This window comes from Pagrus major, chromosome 17 (assembly GCF_040436345.1).
Source record: "Pagrus major chromosome 17, Pma_NU_1.0".
Classification (NCBI taxonomy): Eukaryota; Metazoa; Chordata; class Actinopteri; order Spariformes; family Sparidae; genus Pagrus; species Pagrus major.
In genome coordinates this window covers 31,473,934-31,496,229 of record NC_133231.1, presented here as the reverse complement: position 1 = coordinate 31,496,229, position 22,296 = coordinate 31,473,934, and the positions used below count along the sequence as shown (strand labels likewise).

General features: G+C 42.9%; 1 protein-coding gene across 1 annotated transcript in view; it reads left to right on the top strand.

The window, feature by feature from the left end:
- Positions 1-22,296, top strand: part of col6a4a (collagen, type VI, alpha 4a) — a 74,914-nt gene that overhangs the window by 19,208 nt on the left and 33,410 nt on the right. The window contains exons 5-8 of the mRNA XM_073485512.1: positions 13,359-13,463; positions 15,565-16,173; positions 18,109-18,696; positions 21,601-22,170. Coding sequence (XP_073341613.1) covers positions 13,388-13,463; positions 15,565-16,173; positions 18,109-18,696; positions 21,601-22,170 — 1,843 coding nt within the window. The 5' untranslated portion in view covers positions 13,359-13,387. The remainder of the gene's footprint in view (positions 1-13,358; positions 13,464-15,564; positions 16,174-18,108; positions 18,697-21,600; positions 22,171-22,296) is intronic.

Genomic DNA, 22,296 nt, shown 5'->3' with positions numbered 1-22,296 from the left:
TCCGACGCACAGTCATGACTCAGCTGCACACGTCTCTCGATGGTAGTGTTGACTGTGTGTCCTCCATTCATACCTGATTTCTTGGGCTCGCTGTATTTTTATTGCTGCAAACGTTCACTTCAGGTAAAACGGCTAACGTGGCACCTCAAACTTATTGTATTCTAAAAGTGTTTAATTTGCTTTATAGGCTGATTTTACACACATTGATGTCTTGTCCAGTTTGTGCTTTACAGCAGGTTCATAAAATCCGAAAAGGTCTGCTCTTAAAAGTCTGGGTGCTTTATTTCTTTTTCCCTCCACCACACCGCCCAATTAAAGTAATCTTGGCCTAATGTCCACCCACAGTTCAATGCAAGGGAGCAGCGCTGCAACGTGACTTTACAACATTATTGTACAGCCAAGACCAGAAAATCAACAATCAGCTTAGGCTGCAAACTCCTGGTCATGTTCCGTCTCTGCATCGACGCAGACTCTTCCACGTCGGCACCACGATGCATCTTTGAATCAAGACATTTCAACACCTCTAATAGGAAACAGAGAAAACAGCGAATAAGACACTGACGCCTCCACCGCATTTTGGATCAGGTCTCTTAAAGATGCATCTGCATTTAATGAATTGAACCACTGAGACCTGAAATGAGAGTCCTCAGACGTGTGACCTCCTGTTATTAAAACATTTAGTGTGTGTATGGAGAATGAGTTGTTGAATAGTGCTGATGTGTTTTTCTTCTAGTTGCTAACATTGTGCTGCTCTCTGAACTTGAATCATCTTTACCTTGGAAGCAAAATGAAACAGACTCTCAGTGTGATGGGAGTCTGGACCGAGCAGCGACACTTTTCTAAACAGATTCAGATATGTTGACACCCTGCTGGTGTTTCTGCCCCTCCTCTCTGCTCTTACTGTATCCAGAGGGTTTGTCCACCTTCAGCCTGCACTGCATTAACAGCAGACCATTAAATATTTCACTAGTTGTGTGTGGAGACGAACATTATTTTACTGAAACCCCGGAGGTGCTCGCTGCTAACTCTGAGAAACCACAAGTATTCTCAATCAGCGGAGCTCCGGTTTCTTCGTCTGCACGGCTGAATGAGCAGATAATGTTGCAGAGAGAACAAGCTAACGAGAGGTCGAACAGTCCACTGCTTCGTTTCACTCATTGAATCTGTTTAGAGGAGAGACTGTCAGGGGTTTGAGCAGATAATTGTTGTTCTGTGTAGTTTCTAGTCTTTTTAAAAACCGTCCCTGTTTCTTTTCACTCCATAAATATTCCTTCTCTGTTTTAAAACAGCTCAAGCGCAGTAAAGTTGAATTAATGTGGTTAGCCTCAGCATTTTAACAGGACAGAGCTGCCAGACACTTGAACTGGCTGGAGGTTGGATCTCTGATGGTTTTCATGTGCGCTGGCAGCCATGTTGGCAGTCGTGTGTGAACAGTTGTGAATTTGTGTCTCTGAACTAATCACCTCTCAGTCTCACTGTAATGACCGCTTGTCTATCTGGATGTCAACGTGTCGGCTAACTAATGCGTCAGCTCAGCTAACCCTCACCATCTGGCTGTGAGCGCACATGATCAGCACACCAGCTCACGTATCAAGTGGAATAATCTTAAATATCAGTGTATTTTCTAAATGATTTAAAGGATTAGATTCCTTCAGTGACTCTAACTCTCCCCCTGATTCCCGTCTGTTACCTGGCGTGTGCAACAATAACTCGAAGTATGTGTCGATATAAGTCGACTGATATTTACAAGGCCGATGCTGATTGGTAGAAATCGAGACAGAAAAATGATATTCATTTGCAGTAAAAATTAAAATCATTGTCCAAATTTATAAAAAAGTTATTTAAGTACAGTTTAGTATGATATGAAGTGCTGCTCTGTCTCTTCATACTTCCTCTCCACTGCATTTATTTTACAAAGCAACTAGTTACTTTGCAGATTCAGATTATTTAATTGTTTATAGACTATTAACTGTGACGTGTTACCAATCAGATCGTGTCGTTGGCGGGACGTTGTGTGAGAGGATGTTGCATCAGAGCCAAAGTTTTTTTTTTTTTTTTTATTAGTTTATTTTATCGGCAATTGGATGGAAAAGTCATCGATAGCGATCATCGTCCACCTCAGTAATAAGTTGCTTTCAGAGTCGACCTGTGTGGGCTGAGAGTCTAACACCAGCACACAGACGGAGCAGTATTTACAGACACATCATCCACAACGTAACGTATGTAATATAAACCATAGCAATAGGCCTAGCTAAACAAAAAACAGCTACACATATGAGCATCATACCTTGGTAGTAGTTATACATCTACACACTGAGAGGCGTCTGTGGCTCCGGCGCTGTGTCTGATGCAGAAACATTTAGTTTTTTAGCCGTGGCTGTTTTCTATCAGCGCTGCTCCAAACATGGACTCTATATGTAAAAATAACAAGTTCCTCTGTTTAGATTAACCCGAGCACAAACATCTGCCTTTCAAACAGTGCAATCACCAACTGTAAATCACGGGGGAGGGAAAAATATCCACAGCGCTGGTGTTTTGTAATGTAAGGCACCGGGGGCCTCATCCGGGGGCCCCGGGGGAGCCTGGGTGTCCTTGGTGTTTGACGTTGCAGCATACAGCTGAGATTTATGGACCTTCAAAAGCTGCAGAACCAACACATGTTAGTGTTTTCAGCTGAGTGCAGACTTACATCAGACTGATTATCACAGTTTCTGCACTCTGACCGACCTCCATGTTGCTGCTGTCAGATCAGTGAACCTTCACCTTGTCCTTCAAGTTAGGCAGCGACATACTGAAGAATAAGAAGAGACCACAGCTCCGTGTCACGCTGGAGAAACTTCTGGCTGCACCTATCCTCATTCTGGGATCGGGGGGAAAATGCTGTGGCTGGTCGTATGTCTGTAGACCAATAACAGTTAGCTTAGGTGGTGCTCCATCCAGGATACAGTGATCGTACCCCTGCAAGATGGTGTCAGGGTGAACTCGGTAGAGGTTTGATTGTAAGATGCATCGCGATGCAAACATGGAAGATTCTGCATCGCTGCAGAGACACAGCAGCACCGAGAGTCTGCAGCTTGTGTTGATAAGCTAAGTTACGTCTTTGTGGGTGTTGTGGGTGGACATTAGGTTAACGTTACTTATGTAGGAGGGATGTCGGAGGGAGGCAGAGATCATCTATGAGTGATTAAAAAGAAACTTGGGCACATGTTGGATTTTATGAACTTGCTGAGAAGCACGAACTGGACGAGACTTCTGCCTCACAACAATTATTAATCACGTCTGCAGCCATTTATAATAACTGTTACAGCAGCCCAGCTAATCAGCCAAGATCTGAGGAGGCGCTGTCAACTTTGCCGTCCAGCTCTGAGAGAGGTGTGAGCAGCAGAGTCAATAGATGTCTTATCTTAAAGCTGCCATGTGAAAACTATATTATTGTAGATTACAACAAACGTGTCAGACACTGCAGATGGATACGTGTTTTGTTTTTGTAATGTTCATGTATTGAAAAGATGCAGCTTTTATTTTGTAGACTGCTGTAGTCTGATTGTTGGAAGGACTTTTTGAATAAAAGGGGAATTTAAATGATGAAAAGTGGCCGTGTGTAGTGATATAGATCACTGAGGAAGCCGTACACTGAGGTTTTGCATTCGAATCGTTGGCGGCTGAATCGTAATCGAATCGTGAGACCAGTGAAGATTCACACCTCTAGAACTTGGTAGGCGAGCTGTGGCAAAGAAAAGGTACCAGCTGCCATCTTGTTTACATCCGTGCCGTACCTGGCTCGTGTCAGAGTTACTTACCAGTTTCAGTGTGTAAGCTGCCGGCTCGGAGGTCGACGTGTCGTTTCACGTAGCGATGGGGATTTTGAGAACAGTCCACGCAGTGTGACCCGTGTGGGCTGACGACGGTGTTTCAGTTGATCCAAAAGGTGGAGGGTGGGGTTGAGATCAGGACTCTGTGCAGCTCAGTCAAAGTATTCTACAGCAAACTGTGAAAAAGAAATCATAGCACGGGCACTGTCCTGTTGAGACAGGAAGGAGACGAACGTGAACGGTCGACACAGACTGAAGAAACAGGAACCGTCACATGTTCCTTATTGCAAATCCCCAATAGTTAAATACGTGGCTGTGGTCCCTCTGATGGGCTAGTGTTCGTCGCTTGGTTAGGTTTAGAGAGGGTTCGGGAGTCGGCGCCAATCTGAGACAGACTAGGAATACGAGTAAAATAAATTATGCAGGGAATCAGAACAATGACACGACATCAGACGAACACTTTCACTGGAACTGAGAGGTCCAAACCAGGAAAACCATTTGATCAGCATGTGGCTAACACTCCTGGAATATGTTGGTGTGAAACAGCTGAAGAGTTCAGCTCTTCAGATGAGGGATCAAGTGAAAAAACTGTTTCAGAATCAACTTTAATCACAATTTGTCTGAAGTCATGAGAGGAGCAACATGTTGACAGCAGTCTCCAAAGATTCAGCCTCTTCAGACACATGAATGCAATCAGAGGTGCTCAGATGTGCGAGCGTGAAGTCGAGACGAAACACACGACTGTTCAAACATGTGCTCACAAGATGTGAATCTAACAGTCGAGGTCGCAGTAATCTGGGCCTCGTCCAGGGTCGGGCCTAATTGCAGAGCCGGGGGCAGATCTGCCTTCTTGGTGGGTCCTTGAACAGATTACAGTGCCGACAGCTGATGAGAGCAGCTGTGAGCTCCGATTGTTATTGGCTCTTTTATAGGTTTTTTTGTTTGTGAAATTTTTGAACAGCATGATTGTTGTGGTCTTTTGGGGACCTCGCTCAGAGCTCATAGTAAAGCGTATCATTCCAGCTGTGAAGTTAATCCTGAAGCAGCGATCTGAAACTCCGAGCTCCTCCGCTGCTCCTCCTCTGCTCCTCCTCTGCTCCTCCGCTGCTCCTCCTCTGCTCCTCCTCTGGCCCGATCAGTCTTGATTGCTCACAGCTTTTGGAAGATTGATGCTATAAAACATATTTGGATGTGGGTGGTGGGTGGGTAGAGTATTTTGAAACCATAATAATTGGAGGACCTGATTTTAATTTTGTATCTTAGTCACATTTCAGTCATGCGATGGTTTAGTTTTATTCCAGTCAACAAAAACTTTGCAATAAATTTTAGTGTACTTTTCATCATTGTTGATTATTTGTATTTTTCTTCTAGCAGACGTGTGCAGACGTCTCTTTCTCTGATTCCCAGCCTTCATGGCTCCTGATCTCTGGATCTGTTTGTGATTCCTTGTCATGCATATGTCCACCGGCTACGACCAGTTTAATCAAAAACTGATCTCCTTGTTTCTTTGTCTCGTTTGAAGAATTTCACGAGAAAAATGCAAAGAGTAGAGGAAGGAAAAACAAAAACAGAAGTATGTTTGATATTATAAATGCTAAATGGCTAATACAGTCACCAGAATAAATGTTAGCTCAGTATCAAAATCACAGATAAAATGAAAACTGGACGTTTCTTTATATACTTTTGTTTAGGTTGAATTTTCTATTTCTCTCTTGTCACGACGCTGTTCTGATGCTCTGGTTTAAAATATGTCAAAGTGTTTCAGTGGAGATGGTCTGACGTCTCGTGTAAAACTGCTGGTTTTGGTCGCCACAAAAACAGTTGGTTGCCCTCAGTTTACCTTAAAAATATCAGTGGTGTGACTCTGCGGTCGGACGTCTGGCAGCCTTGTTATTCTTGGAATGAAGATTTGGACCGAGTAAAGTTTTTCTCTCATCTGAATCTAGTTTTTGAATCTTCATTGAATCCATTTGTTTTCAGCTTTCAACACTTGGATAAAGTACAAAATGACTAAAGCCCAAAGACTGAACGGAGCCCTGTAGTTTTTGTTGGATAGTAAACAAAGCTTTGGGTGGCAGCATCATTAATAAATGATCTTATAGTCAGTGTGTAGTCAGGACCTGGACGATCCTCCTGCACTTCCTGGCTGGTTCGGTAGTTTCTGAAACTGAGGAGGAAAATGCACTTAAGAACAGTTGAGTCACGACCCTGACAAACATGTTGAGTGAAGTCCCACAAATATGTAACGTCCTGTTTATGAGAGAGTAAAAACTTCACCTGCTGACCCGTCTAAAAGATCAAACAGACCCACTGATGCTCAGCTGGTTCGACAGACGAACAACACTGAGGATGAAGGAAGACGGAACAGAAAGAACAAGAAGGTGCATCTGGTCGGGGCAGCAACACGATGATGATGATAATTTGGTAAAGTTTGACATCTGGGAAACACTGTGACTGTGTGAGCCCCAAGCATCGATGTGATAAATACAGAGTCCACCTCTCCTCATCCAGCTGTCGTCCTGCTCTCTGCCGGCTCAGAACACGGTCCGATCCGAGATGTTGTGGTGGAGACGGGTCTCTGTGGGCACAACAGTCTCTGATAACACGTTGTTTTTCAGCCAGAGTCCCATTTCCCTTTTCCTGTGACCAGACATTAGCTGGGAGCAGCTTTAAACCGAGCTGGATTAGCTGGTTCTTATTCTGACTCTCTTCCTCCCTGGGGCGGTCCGAACGGTCAGGTTGGCTGGTTGAGAGTCCGTTGCTCTCAATCCAAAACAGCTGCTTCCTTCTCAAGTGAAGAAGACAGATGACAGTGACATGTTTCAGCAGAGCCCAAAAAATGATGGTCAAAACAGCCAAAAATGCGTTGCCATAGCAATTATCGAAGGGAAAACTGATTTTGTTAATCTCTGAATTCAGAGATCTGTCAGAACCAGGAGACGGGTTATCAAATGAATATGGACTGTTTACGTTCTGTTGGAGAGATGAGTCCCAGTTTATCTTCCAGCTCCTCATTCAAACTATTTACCAAACAAATAATTACTGCAGACACACAGAGAACTCTGACCTCACAGATCAGATCTCCTCTCAGAACAAGTTCTGACCCGAGGGATCCATCGTGTTAGAAAAGCTGCTGAACAAAGTGAAACATTCCTTTCAAAGGTGTTTGTCACACTGGTGGACGGCCAGGAAAATCGACTGCAGTGTTGTGATCCGGCTGGGCGTCCTCGGCGGCTCACACTGGATCGAAAATGCAGTGATTCATGTTTCATGAGTTGGACTTTTTATCGTGGGTCACCTGACTTCTGAAGGAAAACTTCTCCCAGAGCATCTTAAAGATCTGTCATGTCGGTGTCCTTGTGCATAGGTTTGAAAACAAATATACATATTTTAGGAAAACTAAGGCTGAGACGGTCACAGAGCTTTCTGAAGTGTGTCTTTCTACATCCTTCAAAATGTCTCCCATCCGGGTTAATTACCACGTTTTTCGGGAGTTCGCTCACCAGCTGCAACAGCTCATCAATAACTGCATGAAGTCAATGAGCTTCTGATTCCAGCTGGTCTGCATGAAGGAGAGTTTATCTCTTTGTGATCGCTGCATCAGTCAATTCATCACATGTAAGAATGTGAGACAGTAATGCCAGAGGCAGGAGTGTGAAGAATGTGGACAAACAGAGCTCTGCCCATCTTCACATCTGTCAGTCTCTCTTTCAGAGATCCTTTATTGATTTGTTTGTGAAGAGGGTTCACTCTGGACAGATTTGAGGAACTGAACTTTGTAACAAACTGAATTTCTCTCTTTGATGGTTAAAGTTGAATCACTGAAGGCTTCTGTTTTTTGTTGAACTCTGGAATCTTTATTTTTGGTGAATCTGTTTTGAACTTCCACCAGGACCAGTGAGTTACGGCCTCGATATGGTTGATGATCTATTTTTGACGGGTAGACAGCGTCAATCTGCACAGAGCAGATGAGTCGGACAGGAAGTAAGACAGCAGAGCAGTATAGTGCATCTGGTCAGTTTTCAAAATAAAACTCTGTGTGCTCTACAGCACAACAAAGTCAGAAATGTTAACAATAAACACACTTAAAACGGGCAAATAACGTAAAGGTTTAACTACGTAGCTACTCAGCCACAGTGGAAACACGACTTCAGGCAGGACGCTCTTCTTCTGAAACACTCCCAGTGGGATATGAAGTCGCGTTGAGGACGGCAACAGACACGTCATGGGTTACCTGCAGAAAGCCTCCAGGGTGAAGTCAAGCTGTTGTTGTAAAATAAAATTGTTTTAAAGAGTCTGTCAGGACATAAAACCGATGCTCTGTTGATCTTTACTGATCCAGATCTGATAGTCCAACAACAGCAGAACCGTCAGTGCAGGAAAATCATGTTAAAATCAAATCGTAGATTTATAAAATCATGGCACCCGTCGTCAGGATGGTCACTTTCATAAAGTTATCAACATTAGGTGATGCAGACCTCCAGAGAAGAGCTCCGTCCTGTAAGCCCGACTTCAGTTTGGACCGACGCTCTACAAAGAGGCCCCTCGTCGTTTAACGTCTAACACTTCATATACGGCTGAACCGGACGGAGCCGCTCAAACTCTGACCAAATAAATACACTTGTGGGGAAGTGCGGAGGTCCATGTAAATAGATCTGGATGAGTGAACGGTGCAGCGACCCTCCTCTCAATCAGCCCGTCACCGGAGCGCTCGGCTCTGATTACCTTCACATGCTTCACATTAAAGTGAAGCCCATTTCCCTCCGCTCGCTGGGCCTCAGCCATTTGGCAGGTGATTAAACACAGGCCTGAAACATGTTTGTGGGGGCGGGGTGGTCGTGCACACGCATTCATACATATACACACAGTGACACAGCTTTAAGGCCTCGTGCACACACACACACAAGTGCTGGTTAATGTCACTTTTACTGAGCTGCTTCCACACTCGGAGGCCTGAAGGGGAGACGGCGGTTTCGTTTTTCAAGAAATCCCCTCAAACAGAATCCCATGCACCTTAAAAAAGAATTATAGTTCTTTAGTAGTTGGTATGAAACCAGCAGAGACGTGCTGGAAGCTTAAAACTGGAAACATCTGCTTCCAAATCTGTTGTATTTCCATTCAGCCTGGCTGGAGGACGGCATTTCAACAGAGTCATGGTACATTATGAGAAATACTGAACATCAGCTTCAGTGAAGTGCAGAGAGGAGAAGGAGTGGGAGAGTTTCAGGAATGAAGAAGAAGAAAACAAACACTGAAGCATGGAGATGGAGAGTTTGTTCCAACACAAACAGAACAGTTCACCCAGAGGGAAGAGTTTACAGTAAAACTTAAGAATTAGATTTCTGGATTTTGACTTACAGCATGTGAATTTACCAACTGAATACATCAAAGATCACAGCACATGAATAGATACCTGTCGACAGCACGGTGGAGGCCGACAGTCCACTCCGGCCAGCGTTACTTCTGCGTTTTCTTCTCGGGTCTGGTGAATAGTCGGACTTAATCCATTTCCATCGCAACCAGATTGTCATTCAAGCAAGATCGACTTTCATTAGCATGAATACAAATAGCACGGATCTTAGCAGTGACGGTGATAGCAGTCACTCTAACGTGACTTCTTCTTGGGTATTGAGGAGCTACAGAGTTTGTTCGTGTCCAACTGTAACCTGAACTTCACGTTTACCGCCACTAGAAAACAGATATCGTATCAGCGTTTATGTTTCCGAAATCAGGGAGTAAATAATTCTGGTATTGATAAATCAGCTGATACATAAACATTGTTTTGCAGCGATCCTTCAGATGATGTTATCATTTAAAGGTCTAGTCACTGATCCCTCCATCCCCCAAATTCATGGGTGTACATCCCCATGACGACGACACCTGGGCTAGTTGCTGACCCAAAAATTACAACATGACAAACCAATACGGGCCTTTAGGTTCTGTGAAGCATTAAGACACTGAAATGACCCGCGAGCCGAGCATAAACGCAACAACCTCTGTCTGTCTTCAGCCCGTTCTGCTCTCCACCTTTGAAAAGCCCCGCTGATGTTGACGCGGGTCTACGCCCTCGCCTTCAGAACCACACAGCTCCTCCTCCCACCGTCTCATACATGAGCACGAACCAGTAGTGGACCACAAGAGGATATATGTCCAATTTGACCAAAAGTGTATTGGATTAGCATTAATGACTATACCTTTAACAAAAATATGTAACAGAGGCAGATATTTCACAGTTTAATGATAAACCTTATTGTCTAAAATGATATCAGTGAACTGAAACAGGAAACTTCCTTTGAAATTTGATAATTATAAATCACTGATACGTCATCATCAGATTTATGTCTTTAAGTGTTGGTATCTGCCTCATAAATCATTTTTCTCTGGACCCTCTAAATGACGTTAGTCTGCTGGTGAGCGTGCAACATCTGTGTCCCTGTGTTTAGTTGAAGGCAGATGTTTTTCTCACACACCAATATATGAAATGGTAATTTGTCTTTGAATGTAATTCCCCGGCTCTTCTTCATCCCTCTGTGATTATCTGAGTCCAGGAAGGGAGTGAGCGAGCGACAGGTGGTAACAAGCACGGTGAAGCTCGTGCGTCCGAACATCAGAGAGACGACACGGCGAGCAGCAGCATCAGTGAACTCGCATGATGTTTAAAATACTTTGTCATTCTTCCAACCTGTGATGTGGTCAGACTGTCTGCTGCCCACGGATGGCAGGAAATGGCACTATTAGGCGGTAAGCAGAGCCAGCTGGTGTGGATGGGACGGCTTTGGTTCCTCTGGCTGTTGTTCTGCTGAAATGGTTTGAATTGATTTGGTTCCTGGAGCGGTCGGGTTCTCTGGAACTGCAGATGAAGCCAGGAAGGGACGAGAGGGAACGTTAGCACATTGAATGAGTTATGAAGTTTGGCACAGATGCAGAAAGGATTTGTTTCCAATCAGTCGTCTCTGAACAGACCAGTCCAGGACACATGACGGAGTGTGAGGAGTCTGCGGGAGGAATCTCCCCTTTTACATCTGCAAATCTCCCTTTTATTAGTTTGTTTTACATATATGAGAATGAACCAGATAAACAGGAAGTGGCAGCTGCACTGCTGCGTGAAAACACTATGAAGTGACCGGGAAGAAAACATCTTTTTCTCTTTGAAAAATTCAAAGTCAGCACATTTCTTTTGACAGATTCTCATTTTATTTGAATGTTTCTGTGGTGAATCAGGACTCCAGACTGACTTTATCACTGAAGTTCACCAAATAAAACATTTTTATTTATTTTTGAACACATTAAGTACAACATTTTTTTATTCATTTTTTTATTAGAGATGCTAAATTTCAGGAGCGCCGGAGCGACAAATGAAAATAGCCGGAAAAGCAGTCGCACCCTGGAGCTGGATTAAGAGTATAATCACACTTAAAGAGCTGTGTTTGAGTCTTCATTCAAACCTTTATTTAAAGGAGCAGTCTGTAGTTTTGTTGAAGAAATGTTAATGAGCAGAGAAAGATCCTCATTGGCTGATTTTTTTTTTCTGCCTAAACAAACTAAATAAAAAACTCTCTTTGTTTTCATGAATAAACTGAACAAACAAACTGACCTTAAAGGACAACACACTTTATACTGTTTTACTTTGTTTATATGTGGCGGACCCTGCCACCTCTCTAGCTTCCAGCAGTGTTCTGGGACCTTATTTTCCTCTGAGAACAGCTTGTTCATTCACTGATAGAAAAAAATTGTGTCATTACTTCATTAATATTGTGAATATTAAAATTCTGAGCTACATAATGCTCCTTTAAAGGTAGAATCAGTAGTATTTGTCCTACTAGATAGTTAATTGTTTGAAGTCTCATTTTGGGTTGGTAAAGCAATACCTACAAATCTACTTGAGTACAGTAAGTATTGTACTTAGTTACTTCCCACCTCTGTGTTTGAGACTTAGTATGATTTTTATCACTTGTTTTCACAGCCCGTCTACCCCAATGTTTAATATCTCCTCTTATCTGACTGACCCCCTCGATACCTCCCAAATTGTTGTAATAGAATAACAAGTTTTTATTTTCCTGTCAATGACGCACACACACACACACACACACACACACACAGTCAGGATTGGCAGCCTCACACCGTTGACATGATGATTTATTCAGTTCGATCCCTCTGCTGCAGTTATGGTCTCCTGTCGCTGTGAGGAAACAAACTCATGGCAGCGTCACATCATTTCAGTAATGACACTGACATTACAGAGAACGCACACGTTACACACTCCTCATTCATCAGATGTGACACAGCTGCCAGATCGTGACTGTCAGCTTTGGAAATCACCGGGCGGGTCCGATTTTTGTCAGAGTAAGTTTATTTACATCCATGTCAACTTGAGACCATCCCTTCAGTTTAAGAATTTATTGATTCAAAGTTTGGTTTTCATAATGCGTGATCGATTTTAAGAGGTTTGTACGAGGGGTCAACGGCTTTTTCAGGGCCGATACCGATTAGAAGAAATCAAGGAGACTGAAAACTGACAGTGGAACCGATATTCATTTACAGTAAAAGTCGAAAACCTTAACGTCGGCTTTACTCGATCTCTGGTTGTTCTAAATTCAAAGTATAATTTACTCAAGTAGAAAGAAGGAAGCACTTTACTTGAGTATTTTCTTTTTTTCTGCTACATTTAGATGATTAAATGAGTTTATTTTAAACTACAATCTGATAATTGGAAAAAAGCTGAATATTGGCCCCGATAATCGACCAGGCTGATAATCGATATATCCCCGATGTTGTTCCCCTTTAAAAACTCTTAATATATTATATTCCATTCAAGTATTGATTCAATAGAGGATGAGTTCTGACCTTCATGGAAAAAATCAGATTAGGAGATATCTGTAATGTGCTCTTAGATGCAGAAAGCCTATTAAAAAACACAAAAATACAAAGAAAGTGATAAACATTGTGTTATACATTCATTTGCAGCTGGAAATATTTTTAAATTATTTGTCTAAAAGTTTGAATTAATGTGTAAATTAAGGGGAAAGACGTGTCTCTTAAAATCTACTATAATTTATGATCCATGAAATGAAGATGTTATGAGGGGTCAGGACTCCTGAATTACTGACATTGACATTACTGTCATGGTCTCAGATGAAGAGTCGATACTGTTGTTGTCGACAGGTTTTTTCTAAAAGATTAAAAAATGTGTGAATTGAGCAGAACTTTCCACTGTAATGGAGTATTTTCTAGACTGAGGCGTTACAGTAACTCCTCTCCCTCCACATGCTGTGGTGTATCTCCATTAGCCAGACATGCTAATGTTAAGCTAATGCTTTGGTAAACACATGAAAGTTTTTGGTAAATTTCTCTAATCCAGTCACATTCCCCAAAACGTCAGCGTGGTTTGCTGGTTGTTTTTATTCTTGGGAAGAACCAAACGTGTTGAAGCTAAAAGCTGCAGAGTCGCGGCTGCCGTCCTGTTTTTCTGTCTGTAATGTTGCAGAGACTGTTGGTGCCGTCCTGATGGGAAACAGATTTAATTTATGGCCGTTCTTTGTGTTGTAGGAAGAGAGAAACCCGAGAGCCAGTCCAGCATGGAGGGGAGGCGGGGTCTTCTCCTCAGCCTCATCATGGCAGCCTGTTTCTATGGCAGCGCCGCTCAGAAGACAGGTGGGTATGATTACACCGACCATGACTTAACTTCCTGCATACCAGCACATAAAGGATCACGGCAAACGTGCCTCTACTTCAACATTACATCAACTCTAACATCTGTAAAACCAATTTATACAATCTGTGCATGTATAGATACACACACACACACACACACACACAGTGTACATGCCAACATACACACACACACGATACAGAGCAGATGTGTTTTGCAGTATTGTTCATTATCATCACATAAAGAGCGCTGTTACTAACCCTGCACACGAATGTGTTTGCTGCTGAGCATGTGGATACGATGCACTCATTAGTTCACAACAGCACAGAATCACAGGCTACACTGCTTTGATCACCAGAAAACATCTGTATGATCTGTATTTTCCAACCCTGCTGCCAGACTGAACGCTGATGTTGATGATGATTCTGCAAAAAAATCTGGATTATGTCCAACATGTTTTTAAATGTATCTACGTGAAGGCTCAGGAGAGGAGGAGATTGTGAAACGGTGACGGATCAAAGGGGAGACGCCGCAGGTGGAAACAAGGCTCAATGACATTTTATGTTTAAAGGTGTAATATGTAAGAATTGGACACCTGTTGAATTCATACTCCAAACAATTAGAGGGCTGCACATCACCAGAGTAACCGCTAGCTGCTGCTAACTGTAGCTGCTCTTAGCTGTTAGCTCAGTTAACCACGCAGCTAGCAGTTGTGTTAGCTGTCTCTGCCCGGACAGGGGAGCTCGCAGCATCAGGCTGGAGAGTTGTTTGTTTTTCACCTCTTGAGGTACAAACTGGCTACATGCTAGCTCATTACCATGTTAACTTTAAAGAATAGCTCTTCAACACGATACAAAGACATCAGAAGTGTTATTTCTTCATCTTCTGTTGATCATATTGCACCTTTAAATATGCTAATTATACATCAACTAACTAAACTTTGCTATTTTTAAAACATTTCCAGGACAGAAATCACAAGTTTTCTGATGTTTTATGTTTTCTAATATGCTAATGAGGCTATCTCTATAGCCGCTATTCTGCTAATTTAAATATCAAGAACAGAAATCTGAACCAAAATAAACACCTAAATGTGGATGTTTTCTAGGAAGCAGACATGTTGTGGAAGCAAAATCCTCAAATCTCAAAGTTTTACCAGCTAATAAACGTTGGTTTTCACCTGAAGTGTCTCCCCCAGCAAATAAATTATGGTTAAGATTCGTCAAAAGAAACAAACGCTTGGTCAAGGAAATTAATTGAAGGTCTGTCATGGGATGGAAAATCTCTTCTCTTGCATGAAAGCAGAACATTTTCACTGGAGACCCTGAATCTCTGTTGAAAATATATTCCATAACAGTAGGAACTAGGGATGCAACGGTAGAGTTTTCCCACAGTTTGGTACGCATCACGGTTTTTGGGCCACGGTAACGGTACGGTTTCGATATCTTAATATAAAACTACTCACACTAGCAAAGGCAATATTGCATGTAAAAATAATTAAGATAGTCAAACCACAAACCTTATTATAAAAATTTAACACTTATCTTAATTGCCTACCATAAAAAACATATGCAGTATCCAATCAAGTTAAACAGCAAACATTATTGTAGTATTGTATTTTACTGTATTGTATTGTATTGTTTGCCTTTGTGTATTGAACCTAACAGGGCGTATTGAACGGTTCGATAAAATATTGAATATTGTTGCATCCCTAGTAGGAACCCAGATCTGAATCTGTTAAAAACACATGAATGTAAAGGTTTAAATCTGGTAGTGAACTGATGTTGAACACTTGATGTTGATCAGCAGCTGTAAGCCACAAAGCTTTGTTTCACTTTCCTCACGTTTGCATCCACCTGAAGGTAAGTGCTGTCAGAGCGCTTCTGTCCAGAAACTGTCCACAACCTGGCAACAAGCTGCTCATTTCATTTTCTTCTGGCTTGCACCCAACACAAGCTACCCACCACTTCTTTCTGTAAATCATCACGCTGCCACTTTCCACCTCTGGCTGGCTCGCTCTCTGAGACCCGAGAACTGCTCGAGTAGTAAGAGCTTTCCTCGCAGCACCCTGTGACCTCCCCATGACTTCACAACCTTCCTCCTCAGTCTGCACTCAAGAGGCTGTCGCAGACATCGTCTTCCTGGTCGACGGGTCGTGGAGCATCGGCAATGAGAACTTCGAGCAGATCCGTCGGTTTCTGTACACGCTGGTCAACAGCTTCGACGTCGGGCCCGATCATGTCCGCATCGGGCTGGTCCAGTACAGCACCACTCCACGCACCGAGTTCCTGCTCAGCACCCATCAGAACAAGAAGGACATCCTCCAGTACATCAACAGATTGCCTTACATGGGGGGCGGCACCCACACGGGCCAAGGCTTGGACTTCATGCTGAACGAGCACTTTGTGGAGAAGGCGGGAAGCCGGGCTCGCCAGAATGTGCCGCAGATCGCTGTGGTGATCACCGATGGAAAATCTCAAGACAACGTGGAGTCCCACGCCCAGGATCTGAAGAGGAAGGGAATTGTTCTGTATGCAATCGGTATCAAAGATGCAGATGAAGCGGAGCTGAAAGAGATTGCAAATGCGCCGCACACTCAGCACGTCTACAGTGTGTCTAACTTCGCAGCGCTGCAAGGAATTTCTCAGAGCATCGTCCAGACGCTTTGCACAACTGTAGAGGAAGTCAAACGGCAACTCCTGCAGTTGTCTCAAGGTAATGTGGGTCATACCACCCACCACACAGTCAGTGGTGATTTAGTGATCTGACTTCAGTATTACTTATATTCAAGTAATGATAGAGCCAGTTTTTTTGTTTTCCAGAAATTTAACTATCCATCAGATTTCTCTCTGATGTTGTCTGACTGTCTGAAAAATCTCTTTCTTTACTCATTCTTGAGAATTTAGAAACGGTGCACAAAATAAATGTACGACACAATCTGACCTCTGTTTAAATCATATCAAATAAAGCGTGCCCAGTTTCATCGTATTGCAACTCAAATTTCCATTTTCCTGAACACTTTATGGATACGTTGTCTTTGTTGGCTTCGGAGTTCCCATGAAACAGCTAGTGGAGAGCTATTTCCTTCAGCATAGTTACGTGTTTCCTGTAAAAATGGGCAGCTGGGGAGGGACTTGTTGCAGATATTGATTGGCATTTACAGAAACCAATATTGTTGAATGTGCTGTAGACTCACCACCATAGAGCACCTGGAGCTGACAGGAAATACACTCGAGGAGGTTTACTTGCCAGGTTTGGCTCCTGGCAGCCTGAGGATGAATCAGCAGATTAGGGATGACGTATTTTGTTTAGGCCAACCTGAAAGTCAGCATCGCCCTGGTTCCCTCCACTAAGAGCCTATGGGATTATTGAATTGGATTTTGGAATATCGTTGAGTCTCCGTGTTCGCTGTGAGGACGTTTAATGTCTCCGACAACCTCTGTAGTCTCATTTAGACACTTGTTAGCAAGTATAATTAAACTGTGGACATTTAATGATGGAGTTTATGTTGGAGAACAAAACGTGTAAATAAGTTCAGCCTGTGGTAACCACACACCTTATTGCACACATTTAACTGAAACACATTCAACACACTCAGACTTTGAGATGAGGGAACAGGACGTGCTAACATGCTAACATGCTAACTGATGGGGTTTAGGACTGCAGATTACACCTCTCTATTGGGACACTTATATTAATTGAGCCGACAAATTGAGCCAATAATATGAAACAAATTATTTTCATTGACGAACAAGTCAAGGGTAACACGTGCAGCATCTACACACTTGGATACAGTAGGTGGCAGTATTCCCCCATGAAGTTGGTTTGCAATCCGTCAATAAACACAGAAGAAGAAGTGCAGCAGGCTCATGATGTCAAACAGCTACACCTGTCTGTGTGGACGACTGTGACAGTTTCACAGAAAAACAACTTGATTGCAATTTGTGCCGCAAGTGTCAAATATCAAAGCATTCGTTTTGGCCTTTCTTACGCTTAAGTGTGCAAAAACTACAGATTAGGAACTTTTTAACACATTTTAAAATGTGAAATTATCAGTTTCTTATTGTTCGCTGTATTGCCTGAAAACTTTCATATCGTGCATCAGTAATTTTGACTTCATGGGAACTTAAAAGATGAGCAGCAAAGTTAGTTTGTGAAATTGGAAACAGCAGCAACAGTTTCCAATCTGAACTCAAGTTCTGTATTTTTCAGTGAAGAACAACTTGTAAAGCTTTAATTTGTCAGTGAGGTGTTACTTCAGCTCGTTCAGCGCTTTCAGTCTAACCGTCTCAAGTGTTCCTGTTATTTTGTCCACCATGCGCATACAAGCCCACATGCACCTGGTACAAACTGATCCAGTTCCACACATTCACACTAAAGGTGACCATTTAAACCACAGTCCTCTGTTGGCAGCAGCTCTGCAGACGCTGGTAGGTGCCCGTTGACTTTACTATTACTGCGACTCTGATGCTCAAAGGTGTTTTGAAAAAGTTCATGTCACTCCTGTTATTGTTCTTTGGGTCATACTTATGCTCTAAATACTATGTTTTTTTTAGCCTGTATTTGTTGGCTCCATTAAAAGTTGTCTTTATTTATTAGGTTCCTCAGCTTGTTGCTCCACACACTCACTTTTGTCTCCCTCCTGTCCAGAATGTGCCAAAGCCACGGTGGCCGACATCGTCTTCCTGGTCGACGGCTCCTCCAGCATCGGCATCAGTAACTTTCAGTCGGCCCGGGACTTTCTCAAAAGCGTCGTCACAGGCCTCGACATCGGCTCCGACAAAGTTCGGATCGGCTTGGCTCAGTACAGCGATGAACCTCACCAGGAGTTCCTGCTGAAGGATCACATGGACAAGAATTCCCTGCTGACTGCGTTGGATGAATTTCCCTACCGAACAGGGAACACAGCTACGGGCAAGGCCATGGACTTCCTTGTGACGCGGTACTTCACCGAAGAGGCAGGTAGCCGAGCCAAGGAGCGTGTGCCTCAGATCGCCGTGGTCATCACAGATGGAGACTCTGGTGATGATGTTGTAGCACCTGCCAAGCACCTGAGGCAACACGGAGTCATAGTGTTTGGCATCGGGGTAGGACAAGCCAACCTGACAGAGCTCAAGGCCATCGCCAACCCGCCATCAGAGCGCTTCCTCTTAACCATCGATAGCTACCAGGCTCTGCAGAGGCTGACGGAGGGTCTGCTGCAAACTGTGTGCATCTCTGTGGAGGATCAGAGGCAAGGTGAGGCAAAGGACTTCAGGACACATCCATATACAGTGATTTATCTTTTCATTGAATATAAGAACCAGAGGAAAGCGAGGAAACAAACATCTATTTGTTGAAATGTACTAAAAACTAACCTAAAGATCACCTCAACTCCAGCTCAAAGTCTTGACTTACTTGCTGTTGTGCTCCAGTTCAACGACTTCCCAGGGTGTTGTCACTGCACCATAACAGGTGTGATTACAGGTTTAACAGACGCACTGCATCAGTATTGATTCTGTGTCACCAGAGCTGCAAAACACTTAGTACCAGAAGATTGAGATGAGCGAGTACTATCTGTATCCGACCAACCAACTAAATGATCTGTATCCGTATCCGTATGTGCCATGGACGGGACTTAAAACTCACCGGAGGTTTTGGATTTAAGACAGAAATTGGTATGTTTTGATCAGAGGTTGCTGTATTTATTATTTATTTCAGAACCTCAGAATTGAGCTTCAGATCGATGTTGTTGATCACAAGAGTAAGGACCCGGTCACACAGAGACCCGGCGCTACAGGCATGGTCACTTAAAATACACCTCAGAAAGCTTGTAAGCAAGTTATTTGATGAGGTGGGAATGAGCGGGCTGGCGGAGGTTACTACAGGTAAAAGGGCCTGATGTAGCTTTAACATACGGACATGGAGGACTTAGTTTCTAAGAAGAACGCTAGCTCACGAGTTTGTCAATAATATAACTGTGGATATAGCTCAAGCCTACAAGATGATTCCACCTGTTCAGCTGTCGGTACTTGTGTGCTAAATGAAAAAAAAAACAGGAAATCTATAAAAACTGGAACCAAAGAGCTTCAGTTACTCTTTGAAGTGGGAACTCCAGAAATGTAGAAGAGGCTGAGAAACGGCGAGCCACAGAAAACATGCTGTTTTTACAGGCTGAGTTCTCCACATGGCTGACTATCAGCAATTGTTGAGTATTTAAAAAAAATGTTCCATTTCCTTCATCAGCATATCTTAAGCTGTGTGACATCTCAAGTGCTTTGAGCCTGCAGACACAACACAGGGAGTCTCTGTACTGATTAATGCAACACGCCCTGGTTCCAGTGATGTTTGAGGTCAGCCAGCAGCAATGAAGTGTCGGCCAAAGCATGCAACATTAAGAGCAAGAAGTTGTTGTGAAACGGGATAAACAGGGTGAACTGAACTTGCTGTCGTGACAGTTCAGCGTGGGAACTTTAGTTTTCCACAGAAATGCTTCATTTGCCAGGCTGAGATCTCGCTGCAGCCTCCTTTGAACTGTCGACTTTAAAAAAGTTCAGTCGTCGACTTTAAAAAAGTTCAGTCGTAGGCATCCACATAAGGATTAGTCTGGATTACTGTTTGCTTTTGGCATGATGCTTGTTCATTTTTTATTATTCGTGTCATTGAGTCTTTTGCTGTCCAAAACAAAAGTTGGTTAATTGGACATTTACCAGCCTTTGCAGCCTGAAAGAAAACAAAATATATTTGACCTACTGATAACTGCAGAAGTCCACTCCTGCAAAGACAGAAAAGCATGTGAGAGCTAGAGGTTGTAAATCAAAAATAACAGGTGTAACAGACGCACTGCACCAGTATGACTCTCACCAGAGCTGCAAAACACAAAAAGATTGAGATGAGCCAGTTCACCACTATCTGGATCTGACCAACCAACGAGATTATCTGCATCCATATGTGCCGTGGGACTTAAACCAGAAGTGGGTGGCGCTTAAACTCACTGGAAATTTATGATTTAAGCCAGAAATTGATGTTCTGATCAGAGGTTGCTGTATTTATTATTTATGTCAGAACTGAGCTTGAAGAAGAGTTTGAAAATGTGATGACAGGACATAAGACCAATGATCTGTTGATCTTTACCAATCCAGATGTGACAGTCCATAAATGGCAGAGCCGTCAGTGCTGAAAAAAAAAAGTTTAAATTGAAAATTTAAACAAATCTGAGATTTGGAGAATCATGACTGCTCTATTATTTAGTAAAAAAATAAGAAACTTAAACTTATAAAAATTCTCTATAACTGAGACAGATCAGAGACTTAAATTAAAGACGACCACTGATGGAGCCTTGAGGAACTCCAGATGTCATGTTTCTCTGCATGGATGCATAGTTGTGACAAAATGGCTCCTGTCCTGGAGATGAGACTTGGACCATGTTAGGACTGTGTCTGAGACTCCAACCCAGTTGTCTAGTATGTTTTAGTCACATTTATAATAGCTATACCGTAGTTGTCACGATTTTGATTCTAAATCTAAAATCTATTGAACTCAGCTTTCAGTTTCGATCATTGAAATCAAAAACAGGATCAGCAAGTTTCCCAATATTTTTTTCCTTTTTCAACCCGTAACTAAAAAAAACCCTTCAAGGACGACACAGTTAGCTTAGTGTGAGCCTGCGGCTATCTTAGTGTTAGCCTGCAGCTAGCTTAGCGTTAGCCTGCAGCATCACTTCTAGACTCTTCTCTGGTGTGATGAAAACGATCAGCTGACTGGTACCAGAGGAAACTCTGACAGCGTAGGACTTGTTGGTTTATTGTCTTTTTCAGAGATCCTTTATTGATTTGTTTGTGAAGAGGGTTCACTCTGGACAGATTAGGGAAACTGAACTTTGTAACTAACTGAATTTCTCTCATTGTTGAATCACTGAAGGCTGCTGTTTGTTGTCAAGTCGAGCTGTTGTTGTAAAATAATAATAATTATCTTTTTAAAGAAAAGAGATTGAAATGTAAAGGACAGTTGTCAGGTCACCTGTGATCTGTTGATCTTTACTAATCCAGATGTGACAGTCTAACAATGTCAAGCTTCATCATTTCTGATGGCTTTTTTGTTTTGAAGTGGTTCAACCATCACAGTAGCTTTTTTCACTGTTCTTTTTGGTTTGTTTTCTTTCAGCCTTGGAAGAGAAGTTTGCAGACATTGTCTTCCTGGTGGACAGTGGTGTGAGTACACAAGAGTTCCTGCAGATCAGGACCCTCCTCACCCGACTCGTCAATCAAATGAAGTTTGGAGCGTCTGCCTACCGTCTGGGTTTGGCCCAGTATGGTCGAGATGTCAAGGCAGAATTTCTCCTTAAAACTCACCAAACCAAAGAGGACTACGGGAGAGCCATCAAGTCCTTTCGCCAGCGCAGACTGCAACCCAACGAGCCTCGTAACCTGGGCAGTGCGTTGGAGTACGTCTATGCTAACTTTTTCACCAGTGAGGCAGGAAGCCGGGCAGACCAAGGCTACCAACAGCATCTGGTTGTTGTGTCTGGGAAAGATTCAGATGATCTTGTGTATAGGGCGTCACGTCTCCTCAAATCATCAGGAATAAATGTGGTGGCGATGAGTGCTGGTGCTTCAGTGCATGAATTGCGTATCATAGCTAATCCACTCTACATATTCACAAATATCATCACCACTGTTCCCACACTGAAGGCTATTTTCGAAGCAGAGGAAGTTGAGACGACTCAAACTGGAGGTAAGACTCTTATTGGTATTTATCACTTGGTGTGTATCTTAAAAATGTATTCAATAACTGTTTATTCACAGTCACCTCTCTAAAGTTTACTGTTGAGTAAAGTCTCAGATGTTGATATATGTGAGT